This window comes from Aythya fuligula, chromosome 1, assembly GCF_009819795.1.
Source record: "Aythya fuligula isolate bAytFul2 chromosome 1, bAytFul2.pri, whole genome shotgun sequence".
Lineage (NCBI taxonomy): Eukaryota > Metazoa > Chordata > Aves > Anseriformes > Anatidae > Aythya > Aythya fuligula.
The window spans coordinates 54,468,897-54,481,196 of NC_045559.1; the positions used below are offsets into that span (position 1 = coordinate 54,468,897).

Consider the following 12,300-nt stretch of genomic DNA (forward strand, 5'->3'; position numbering starts at 1 on the left):
ATCAAGCAAGAGGAAGGGGCACCTCGGTGCTGCCATCCTTACCCCTTAGCAGCAGGGGATTGAGAGGAGACCTTCACCGAGTCCAAACGCACCCAAAAGCTCGGCTGGACCAACCCTGAGCCAAACCCTGTTCATTTTGGGGTGCCAAGAGGGGCAGGAGAGGCTGTGCCCAGCCTTCGCCCCCAGGCACTTGGCTCAGGTCTCCGTCCCTTACGGGCACGTCGCCCGGGGCAGCGTCCCTAATGATTAAAGAGTACAAATATTATTCCCGGTGCTTACTAACAAGGCTATTAGCATCACCGGCTTCCTTTCTGAATGCATTTGCATACATTTCCTCCCTGCCCATCGCGCTGCCTGTGGGTTTTCCCTCCCCGCCGCTGCAGCACCTGCCGTGCCGGGCTCCTCCAGCCGCGCTCGCAGGTTGGGCTGGGAAACACCCGCAGATCGCCGAGAAACGAGGGCTGCTGCCCACGAGGGAGCCGAGGCAGGGGTGTGCAGAGCGGGGTGGAGGATTTAGGGATTTAGGATCCCCTCCCAGCCCTTGGAGAACAACATCTGACAACCCTCGTCATCCTCTGGTGCTTTGCTTGTTGACCCATCCCGGGGGTGAAGCCGATCCTCCTCGGTGGAGGGCCATCAGTAGGAGTGTTGCAGGTGGTGGAAGGTCGCTCTCATCACCTCGTGCCCTCCCCAGCCCTAACAAGAGCCGATCTCCAGCAGTGGCACCGGGATCTGATGGGCGAGGTGACCACGGGGACTTCAGGGGAAGGCCACCAGCAGCTCGGCGAGGGGCGCTTCGAGAAGGAAAATCTGGCGCACCAAGTGGGAGCAAGCAAAAAATAAACCCTCCCTCCTCCCTCCCTCCCGGCCGCCACACGAAGCACCTCGCACCCAGTGTCTCCCTGCCTCCCGAAATACCGCCGGGCGCTGCCCCCACCCCGCGGTGATGCTCTCTCCATGCCTCCCGTCTCCATGGCGACTGCCAGGAATGTCGCCAGGGTGACAGGGAGGAGAGCGAGCTGGGATTTGGCATTAAAAACGGGAATTCGGGGTTGTTGGGTTTCTTTTTTTTTTTTTTTTTTTTTTTTTTTTATTCCCCTTTAGTTCTATTTTTGGGTTTCCCTCTCTGCCTGCGCTGCTTTGAGAGGTTGGCTCAAGCAGGGGCCAGGTGGCGGCAGCTCCGTCGAGGGTCCCCTCCCGACCCTGCCTGTCCTGCGTTGGGGCGGCGGTGGGGTGGGGTGGAGGGGGTGGTAGGGGAGCCTGGTGGGTGCTGAGTGAGGAGTCCAGCGCTGTGCTGGCTGATTAATCACTTGCAGTCAGGTCTGCCCGGGGCAGGGAGGGCTCAAGGGCTTGTGTTGGCTTCGGGTGGTGTGGCAGGGAGGCAGGACTGTGGCTGCCCATGGTGGTGGTGCTTGGCTTCATCCCCAGGCAGGAGAGGAGTCAGGTTCTGCTTCCCTTCCCTTCCCTTCCCTTCCCTTCCCTTCCCTTCCCTTCCCTTCCCTTCCCTTCCCTTCCCTTCCCTTCCCTTCCCTTCCCTTCCCTTCCCTTCCCTTCCCTTCCCTTCCCTTCCCTTCCCTTCCCTTCCCTTCCCTTCCCTTCCCTTCCCTTCCCTTCCCTTCCCTTCCCTTCCCTTCCCTCTACCTCTTCTCCATCCATCCATGCATCCAATTCTCCATCCATCCATCCACCTCTTCTCCATCCATCTGCCTCTCCTCCATCCATGTCTCATCAATCCATGTCTCATCCATCCATCCACCCATCCATTCATCCACCCCTTTCCTCCCCTCCTGCATCCACACCTTCATCCTTCCATTCATCTCTTCCCTTCTCCATCCCTCCATCCATCCCTTCCATCCCTCCGTCCATCCCTCCCTCCCTCCACCCCACTGCCCCCCTGCCTCCCCCACCCCACAGCAGCACCGGGAAGGGTTGGCGGAGGGGGGGGGGGGGGCTATTTTTGGGACCGTCTCCCTGGCAACGGCTGCCACCACCGTCTGTGGTGGCTTTTCCATAGGTGCTAAAATATTCCACGCTGCTTATTAAAGACGGTGCCGGTGGAGACGGGCGGGGGTGGCGAGTGAGAGCCACGCCGGGGCCAGTGGGCTTGGGGTGGCCGTGGCACCGGGGCTGGTGGCATCCCCAGCGTGACATCCCCACGCCCAGCCCCGTGGCCACGCTGCCTGCAACCTTGGCCACGCCACGTCTTGGTGGCAGCTATTCCCCCGGGTGGAGGGAAGCGCCACGGCGGCGCGTTTCTCCCCATTTTCACCCCAAAAAGACCGGGGTGGGGTTGTGGGGTGAGCCCAGGGGCTGCAGGTGCCGGGTGGCTTCACCTCTTGGGGCGCAGCCAGCGCAGGGACAGCGGGAGGCGGCGGGGCAGCCCTTGGGACGAGCCCTGGCCCCTTGTGGGGATGGAGAACGACCCCCTGGGTGGGTCCCCTTGGGGACGGGGACATTGGGGACAGGGGGGCAGGCAGCCCCGGAGAGGAGCTGGCTGTCTGCAGGGTGCTGGCTGCGCTCCCCGCTCGCAGCTGCGGATCGGCGCCGAGAGGTGCTAAAAATACCCTCTGCTCCTCCCGGGGCTGCTTTCCCAGGTACCACGCTCCAAAATGCACCGGGGGGGTGCCGGCGGTGTCCCACGTGCCGCGGGGTGATTTTGGGAGCTGTGTGTGGGGGGGGGGGGCACGGCCTCCAAAGGAGATGGTGGAGCAGCAAGGTTTGGTCTTTCCCGTCCCCTCCAGGTGTTGTTCCAGCGGGGATTTGGAGCTGGAGAGCGAGCTGAGGCCTCCCAGCCCCTGCAGGGCAGCGTGTCGCCCTCCTGGCCCTCGTCCTCCTGCTTGTCCCCAGCGGGTGACCCCTCGGAGGCCCCTGAGGTGCTGCAGGCAGCAGGGACCCCCGGGGGGCTCCCTGGCACAGATCCCCCAAGCTCGGCACCTGCTGGGGACTCGGGTCCCTGCTCAGAGCGAGGTCCCAGCCCAGCACCGGGGCCCTGGATGGAGAAATCTCCCCGTCCACGGGGACGGCAGCCCCTCGCCATGGCCTGGTGGCAGGATTTGGGGCTTTCCTCCCCGGGGGGCACCGTGCCGCTGGTTGCGCTCTGGTCTCCCCCATGGCAGCCCCGCAGCGCGTCTCCATGGCTCTGAGCTCACACGCGAGGATGGGCTAAAGTAGCGGAAAGCTGTTGGAGCCTACCACGGAGTTACTGACTTCTTAGCTACAGCCTGCATAGCAATCAGAGAGGGGGAGAGGCAGCCAGGGAAAGGGAGCAGCAGTGCCGAGCGGGGAGGACGGGGGAACGGGAGAGGCGGCGCGGAAATTTGGGGGGGAGAGAGCCGGGGAGCAGCGGAGGCGCAGGGGGAGAGAGGAGAAGGGCAGGAGGGGAAGGGGCAGGAGGGGGCAGAGCAGAACTCGTCGCCGAGCTGCGAGCGCACCAGAGCTCGTGGGATGGACGCTCCCGAGGGCAAAGCACGCTGAGGGGAGGCAGAGGCAGGAGGAGAGGAGCGGGGCACGGCGAGCGAGGGGCTCCTGGGGAAAGGAAACAGCCCGAAGGCGAGAGGGGGCTGAAGAGAAACACACCGGGTTCCTCCGTCCAGGCGAGCTGAGGCGTTTCGTGGGGAGATGGAGGCACCGGCTGCCCTCCCCGTCCTCTGATGCTGGCTCCCCACGGCTCGAGCAGGCGGCCCCCGGCGGGATGCGGGTAAGAGACGGCGCCGGGGAGCGCGGCTCCCGGTGCCGGCACGACAACGGGAAGGTTTTTTTTTTTTTCCTGCGAAAATCCTGCCTCGTTTCATCCGCGCTAGCTCTGAGGAACGGCTATAAATATAACTTAGCGAGATGTGCGTGGCTTCATGCGAGTGTGCCGGGGAATAACAAAGTTGCCTGTGTGCACGGCAGATGTGAATGCGGCTACCGAAGCGTGCCGGGGCAGAGGGCAGGAGCGCGCACCTCTTCGCCAACCTCCCCAACTTTCCTCCTCTCGCCTGGCCGCCTGCACCTCCCTCGCTTTGCAGGTAACCCGCTCGTGTTTGCAGCTCCCGCTGCTTGCTTAGCTCCTGCTCGCCTCAGGCTGGCTCCTGCTCGCCTTTTCTTTCCCCTACTCCCTGGGCCAGCCTGCACCATCGCATCCGCCCGCGTGCGCCGGTCCGGGCTCCATCCCTCAGCCCGGAGAAGTACGGCAGCACTGGGAATGTGTTCTCCAAAAAATGGGGTGCAGACGGGGTTGAAGCGGACGTGTGGGCTCTCTGTCTGTGCACGGAGCTTTCTGGGCTCCGAACCTGACCCTTGAAGCTTTCAGAGTCCCAGCTTGGCCGGGGGTGGCCCAGCACCTCCCAGACAAGCCCTGTGCACAGGGCCTTCTGGATGCAGGTTTTGGGTGAAGGAGCTCAGGAAGCCACGAGCAAAATGCCAGAGAAACCCCACGGGTGTGGGGTCGTCGGGCAGGTTTGCGTGGCACGGGGGGGTCACCAGGTGCCACCTTCACCCCCTGATGTCCCCCCTCCTCCAGGAGCTTGCAGTCTCCTGTCTCCACCACCCAGCCTTGGCTTCCTCCATGGCAAAGCTCCGAGGCCTCTTCCTTCTCCCATTCCTTCCTTCTGCCATTCCTCCCCTCTCCCATTTCTCCCCTCCGTGGTTGTCCACGGTCTTGGATGCCTGGAGGAGCTGCTGGGCGTGAGGACGGCCCTACACGTGGCTCCATCAGCTTGGGGTCACCGGGAGCCTGGCGGGGCCGGGGAGGTGCGCAGGGAGCACGGCTCCATGAAGATTTGGGGACGTGCCCCTCTCCATTTGCCATCGGAAGCGATGCCTGAGTCACCCCAGCACGTGGCCACCCCTGGTCGTGGCTGCCAACAACAACAAGGACTATACTGAGGCTAGCTGGGATTTGGGCTTGGAGGGGGAAACGGGAGCCTGGCGGGGATGGCGAGGGGCTGCAACCGAGAGGATGAACGGGAGAGGGCCGCAGCCTTCCCCTTCTCCCTCCATTCCCCCTCCTTGGCCGGGGAAGCCAGGGTTCCTCCAGCAATTTGGCTTCTTGGGACCCCGGTGCTCACCCAAAACGTCCCCGGGGTGGCATTGGGCGGTGGCAGGACGGGGGGGACGCGGTGACGGCCACGGGGCCCTGGCTGACATCAGCGCTGATGCGGGCGCGGGGCGTTAATTGCAATCGGCCGTCAGCCAGTTCCCACTTTCCTGGGTCGCTGCCTTATCGCTTAACCCGACGGCGGCCGGGGATCAATCGCTGGCCGCGTGGCGTCCTCATCGATCCCCTGCCCCCAAACACGCCGTCCCCCTGCTCCGTGTGGGACCCAAAGGCGCTGCGCTTCGACGAGGGGTGTCGGGGGCACCGGTTTTGCTCCCCGACCCTGCCGTTTTTGCCTGTTTTTGGCAGAAGTGCCGGTCCCCACGCCGGCCGGGGGTCCTCCTTGCCTGCCCCAGCCGTCCGTCCCGCTGCTTTATTTCTATGGCAACATTTCTCCCGAAAAGCTCCAGCGGGAGCCTGGCGCCGTGTGACAACGAGGGAGGCGGCGCCCCCCACGCCGTCCCCGGCCAAAAAACACCGAGAAAAGACCCCGGCCCCTCTCCTTGGCCAGCCCTGGCACAATGAACATCCCGTGCCCGTGCAGCATCCCCTCCGCCTGCCCTCCGCTGCCTGCCCCCTGCCTTCATCCCCTCTTCTTCCTCCCCTGCTGCCCCCTCGGCCAGGTCACCGTTTTGGGGAGCTCTCCCCTCCGATGCACTTTGTGGGGGCCTTGCCCGCTTCCCTCAGCACTGCGCATGGCTTCTCGCCCTCTCCACCCATCCCGGCCTGCATCACCCCTTGATTTGAGGAATTGCTGGAAAAGGGAATTATGGAAAAAATAACAGAAAAAGGGGCTTCAATATTTACTTCAAGGCAGAGGGAGGGAAAGCAGTGCCACGGCCACGCGAGTGCTGGGAGGCCGTGGGGATGCCAGAGGCTGGCGGTGGCACTGAGGATGGGCTGGGGAAAGCCCGGCGGTGCTGTGGGGACGCAGGAACCCATCGAGATCCCATAACAAGGGGGTCGGGAGCCCTGCAGCTACACGGAGAGCGAGTGCCCATCCCCGGCACCTCCTGTTTGAGCCAGGGCTGGGTGTAGGAGCAGGCTTTGCCCCTGCGGGGAGGTGACAGGCTTTTGGTGCTCTCCAAGCCCTCGTCCCTGGTGCTGGAGGGACAGGGGACAGGGGATGTGGGAACAGGGTGGTGGCGGGCGGGCAGGGGCCAGGGGAGGGGATGCTGCAACCTCTGCTGCCGGCTGTGTCATGCCGGGGACCTTTGCGCCTAGCCCATTTTTATCTGTGTTTTCTCCCTTTCTCTCCTTCTTTCTCCTCTCCCCCTCCCGTCGGTATGTGGGCTGATCACTGCTCAAACTTTTAATTCAGATGGTAATTGGAATAATAATACGGGCAGAATCCTTCTGGCTCTGTTGCTGCAGCTGGCTTCGGGGAGCTATGAATAGCTCTGAGTCACACACTGAGATGGTTTAACTTCAAATCATTTTGTTTTGTTTTCATATTACCCATGCCCAGGCTCCAGGGCTTCGCAGGGGGGAAAAATCCCCTCTCTCACTCCACCCCAAAACACAACCCCGGGCAGAGGCACGTCCACAAAACCCTCCTGGGGACAGCAGGTCGCGCCGGGGAGCTGGTCAGCTCGCCGTGCCTCGCGGGGCAGATGGGGACTGCTGGCACCAACTTGATCTATTTATAATTATTGAAGGAAAAGGCAGCAGTGTGTATGTAAAAATGGCACGGAGCTGCTTCCAGCTTCCTCCCCTCACCTGCCCTACGCCTCTTGCCTCTTGCTCTCCCGCACGGCGGCCACGCCGAGGAGGAGTGGGGCCAAGGAGGACTTGCAGAGCCCCGGCAGCTCATCCCTGCGGCCCTCTGAGCACTGCCATCGACCCCGTGAGGGTTCAGGAGGATGAGGAGCTCCCTGGATGGAGCTGCAAAGGGGATGGAGAGGAAAAAATGGAAGTGGCCACGGGTCTGCTGGGCTCTGCCCAAAACCTGGGTCCCGATCCCTGAAGGGAGCAGGAGGTGAAGGGGAGGAAAGGCACGAGGCAGCGGCCACCGTCGGGGAGGCCGTGACCACAGACGGGGAGGAAGCGTTCGCCAGACGGCTCCAGATAAAGCGAAGCGTAAAAATACCATGGGATTTTTCCATCGCCGCCGTTGCTCGCAGCCTGCGTCCTGGAGCGCCAGATACGGCTGTTATAAAAAGAGAAGTGGGGGAGTGCTTCGGCGTGGACCTGTCTGTTCTGCTTCACCAGGCTGCTCCGCCGCGGGGCTGAGGGAAGATTGACGAATGTGAGCCGCTCCGGCAGGGGATGGAGGAGACCTGGGACGAGCGAGGAAACGCACCGGGAGCACGGGATCAAGCGATGGAGGCGTCGTGTTGGTGCCATGAGTGCTGCCGGTGCTGCCGGCCTCCAGATCCCTCGGAAAGGGGCAGTGACAGGCACCGTGGACCGAGATGGAGTGCTCAGGGCCTGGCACAATGGCTTGTGCCAATAAAGCAAAGAGCAAGGCACGGCCGCGGTGCTCCCAGCATCACCAGGTGGATGGCACAGGAGATGGGGAGCAGCTGGGAAGGAGGGCAGGGCTGCAGGGAGGGACGGGAGCAATCTGCTGGCCCTGCTCTCCAACCCCCCCGGCTGCAGGGGCTGCCACTGCCCCCACGCTGTGCCCACCGAGGGTTCCCCAGGAATCACCACCAACCAACCCCTCAGTTTGCCCCATCTCCACGTGGGTCCCTGGAGGCAGGACCAGCTCCCTGGGCACGCTCCCATGGGATGGGGATTTGCAGCTCTGCCCTCGGCCAGACTTTCCTCCCCTGGTCTGTACGGCCAACACCGCATAACTGAGGCCATGAACGTCACCCCCTTTTGCTGGGAACATCCTCGAGCTTCCCCCGACTTCATCCCACTCACATTTTAGGTCTCGGGGGATGGACAGGACCCCTCGGTGTCCCCTTGGCGTGGATTGCAGGGAGGATACTGATGAGCACGGGGTGATCTGGCGGCACGACCCCTGACCTTGGGGAGCCCACTGCGCAGGCAGGGCCATCTCAGCCTCCCAGGCACACGGGGCTGGGAGCGGTGAGCGGGTTTCTTTCCACCCCTCCATCTCCTGGCTCGTGCGGCGGCCAGGCTGTGGCCGGCCGGCAGTGCGAGCGGTCCCTCTGCCAGCTGGCAGCAGGGGCCGGAGCGGGGCGGCAGCAGCGCAGCGCGGACCCGTCTGCGGCCAGCCCGCGGGGCCGATGCCCTGCCCAAAGCGCTGCTGCCGCTCCGCTCGGCTGCCGGCAGCCAGGCTCGGCTCCTCCTGCCTCGCAGGAGGCAGCAAGGGCGGCCTCGGGGGTCCCAGCCGCCCACCGGTGACCGAGGTAGGTGCTCGAGGGGCTGTCCGGAGGGGATGGCAGCGGCGTCCCCCGTGCAGCGGGCTGAGGCCGCCGGCGGGGTGGACTTTATGTGGCTCGGCGATTGCCAGGTCGCTGACGGAGTGAAGCAGGTGCCTGGCTTTATAACAGCCCGATTCGTGCTCTGTCCCTGCCCTCCATTCTCTCCCCGCATCAGCCTCCGTGCCCCCGACTGCGGCTTTGCGCGGCACGCTCCTGCTTCGCCAGCCCTGTCCCCTTCCCCTGCCTGGTGCCAGCGCTGGCAGCGATGCTCCAGCAGCCCTGCTCTTGCTGCCAGCGATGTCTCCAGCCCCGCGCTGCCTGCCCAGGGCCACCGATCCCTCTCCCCGTGCAGCACGAGAGGTTTTGGGTCGCTTTGCCAGCTCCTCTCCACCCACCGACAGCATCCCCGGGCTGGGTGGGCTCTGCGGGACCCCGCTGCCAAAAAAAAGCCCTGGTACAGCTCCTGGGTCCCTCACTTCTTCATCGTGACAGCACAGCGGGCATGGAAGCTGCACGGTGACATCACAGACCGGGGTGGTTCCTGGGCACCCCCCTTAGCAGAGACAGAGATGCCCGGTTCTCCCCTCCCTGCCGCCTCCGCTCCCCACCGCGCGCACCCCAGCACCCTGCTGGTTTGAATGGAGGGGCCCCAGTGACCGCCTGGTCCCCCGCCAGTGTCACCGAGGCTGCAGAGGTTGGCACGGGGCAGGTGCCACCCGCCTGCGGGACCGGGGCTCGGGGCGGTTCGGATCCTCCCGTTCCCTGCAGCCCTGAAGATGTCGCGGCCATTTGGTGTCTCCGGGGCGATGGAGAGGGCCTGCCCGGAGCCTCAAGACCTGGAAGATGACGATGATGATGATGACAACGACGAGGACAACGACGATTACCGGTACGCCTGCCACTCCATGCATCCTCCGCCCCAGTGCAAGGGCCGCGACAACCCTGGTGACAGTCAGCTGGAGGATCCGGGCGGGCCCGTCCCCATCCCCTTCCCCTTAAAGCCCAGACACTCCTGCGTGGTGAAGGACGGCGAGAAAAACAGGATGTACGCCAAGAGGCTGGCCAGGCACGCGCTGGAGCTGGAGGAGGACGCTCAGGACTTTCAGGAGCCGTTTTACAAGGAGACGGAGACGGCCGGCAGCTTGTCGGAGGAGGAGGACGACAGCTGGACCAGGACCTACCACCTCCCCGTGCACCAGCGGCCGCGCGGGTCCCACGCTGCCAGCCCGTCTCCGTGCAGCCCCTACGACTCGTTCCAGCACAGCGCCAGCAAGCACCCGGGGACGGACGCGTTCGCCCTGTGGGCCCACGCCAGCGACCCGCACCTCGCCTACCCGGAGCACGGCAGGGCCGCGGAGCCCCACATGCAGCAGGAGGAGCCCGTCGGGGACAGGGAGCTCCCCTCCTTGCAGCTGACCTACAGAGTGCTCCGGGATGAGAACAACGTGCTCAGGAGGATGGTGAGGAGCATGCAGAGCTCCTTGGAGAGCCAGGCGCGCACGGTGCGCAGCCTGGAGAGGCGGCTGAAGGCCAGCCTGGTCAAAGAGGAGAGAGAGGCCCAAGGGCTGCAGACGCTCGTCCAGCAAGCCGAGAGGAGCCTCCAGCTCATGACCCAGCGGGCTCTGGAGGCGGAAAGCGACGTGGAGAGGCTGAAGCAGGAGATGATCGTTCTCCAGGGGGAGCTGGAGACCTCCAAGGTGGAGAACGAGCACCTGCGAGCAGGCCAGACCACGGACCTGGGGGCGGTGAAGCACAACATAGACGTTGCCTTGCAGAGCCTCCACAAGATAATATCGGGCGCCAACCTGTCCATCAGACAGCTGGTCTCCGGAGCAGAGTCGCTGAACTTTGTTGCTGAGCTCCTGAAGTCCACAGGCAAAATTTCGGATGCTGAAGAAGAGAATGACCCGTGAACGAAATGCTGTGGGGGTCCTGTGGGGGAGCGTACAGACTGAGGCCACGGGTGTCCCCCCCCCAGCCTACACTAAAAATGTTTTTTCTCATGTGCCTGTGTTCATCTTGGTAGCCTTTATTCTTCACAGAAACGCTTGCCTTGTGGTTAATTATGAATTGTGGGTACTGCTGTAGCTGTTTTGGCACAGTGGAGCCAGAAGCAAGCACTCCCCAGGCCCTGAGCTGCAAGGCCTGGCCACGGTGGGCCTGTGCAAGAGCTGATTTGGGCTCCCACGTGCCCAGCAGCAGGGGATGTGGTTCTCCTAAACACATCCCCTCGCTTAGCTGAAGAGGGGATGGGCACAGGCCTTGTACCTGTGTTTCCTCCCTTCCCTTTGCCCCTTCTTGGTGAGCTGGGGCAGGTAAGGAGCGGAGGTCTGGGTGCTGCTGCAGATGTTCCTCAGGTCCTCCTTCCTCCTCGCCTCTTCACATGGAGCCAGCAGTTCACCTGGCACCAAAATATGAAGTCTCTTTGGAATTTGTGCTCCTATTTCTGTGGCCAGGGAAAGCAGAGGCTGGGGAGGATGCGGTGGAGAGGAGCATCCCTGAATCACCCACCCTTGCCACCTGCTGAAGAAGTGAAGGCAGGACCCTGCTGTCCAAATTCACCAAAGATGTGGTTTAGCTTTATCCTTTTGGGACCACCTGTGGGCACAAAGTGACCTTTCTTGGTCACCTAGTCATCCCTCAAGGTTTCTGACCAATTTAGGTTACCCACCTCAGTTCCTGCTGTAGGTTTCCCAGCTGCACACCAGAACTTTCCATGTCTGGCCAAAGGGACCCTCCTTAAATAGTTGGATGCAGTTGGGTGGTGAGGGGTGGGTGCTGGCAGAGTTCAGCACCGTTTTTTTTTCCTGATGGGAATTTTGCGGAGCAAAAATTCACTTTTACCTCTACAAGGTAAGTGGCGGACTACGAGGCTGCTGCTGTCTCACGGTCCTCTAGCGTCCCTGCTCTGAACAGCCCCGGTTGTGTTGCCACAGGCCTTCAGCTGCCTCAGTAACCTTGGCTTCTGGGGAAGGGACTGCTGATTAACCTTCATCAGAGACGTGACAACGGCAGTGCCTGCACATCAGGGGTGATGTCTGGAGCTCCTGACTTGCTGCCTTCCAGTCTGTGCTCCGAAGGCGGCGGTCACTCTTAACCACACGAAGCCCCACTCTTGCAACAAGCTCTAAACATCAGGTTTGACCCAGAAATCCTTGGATTTGACCGAGATACGGCAACCTCTGGTTGCTCATCGGTGAGGCTGGGAGGAAGGCTGGCCGTGTCTGCGCTGCTGCCGTAATCCAAAGGTTACAGCGCGGGATTAGCACGGGTGTACAAAGCCCTTCCTAATCGGTGAGTCATTACCCCCTCGCTGCGTTTCACTCCCCAGCAGCTCTAGGTCGGCTCTCGAGCCTTCAGTCTCCCAGTCCTTCAGTTCGGGGAGGACCAGGTCGGGACATAGCATCTGCTGGACGTCCTCCCCACGGCGCGCGCGGGCTGCCGCAAGGTCTGTTTGCTCTAACCGGCTTCTGCTTGGCTACCCCTAAGCTCTTTCTTTGCGTCACTTCTCCTTTTTGGCTCTACTTTTTGCTTTTCTTCCCATCTTTAAAATGGTGGTGGTGGTGGGGGGGGGGGGATGTTCTGCACTCCCTGGAATTAAACGCCCTCTGGGTCAGGCTGGGCTGACGGAGATCCCTGCGGACCGCCGCGTGTGTCCGTGCTTTGTTAGTCCTTGTGTGTGGGGTATTTAGGCTGGCTGAGCTCTCGCCCTCGTGTAAGCTATGATATTAATATATTGGCTCAGGGCAGGGGCCCTGCAAGCTGCTCAACTGGCGTGTCCTTGATCTGCGGAGCGGTGACCAGCCTGCCAGCACCTCTACCTGGGCTGGGGGCTGGGGGCTGCGGGCCGTGGGTCAACCAGGCCTGCGTCCATCGGCCCTT

At 62.8% G+C, this 12,300-nt stretch overlaps 1 protein-coding gene across 1 annotated transcript; it reads left to right on the forward strand.

The window, feature by feature from the left end:
* The first annotated feature begins 9,194 nt into the window (after window positions 1–9,194).
* On the forward strand, window positions 9,195–10,331 carry LOC116502098 (endosome-associated-trafficking regulator 1-like). The gene has a single exon (XM_032207837.1). The coding sequence runs from the start codon at window positions 9,195–9,197 to the stop codon at window positions 10,329–10,331; it is 1,137 nt and encodes a 378-aa protein (XP_032063728.1).
* The last annotated feature ends 1,969 nt before the right edge of the window (window positions 10,332–12,300 follow it).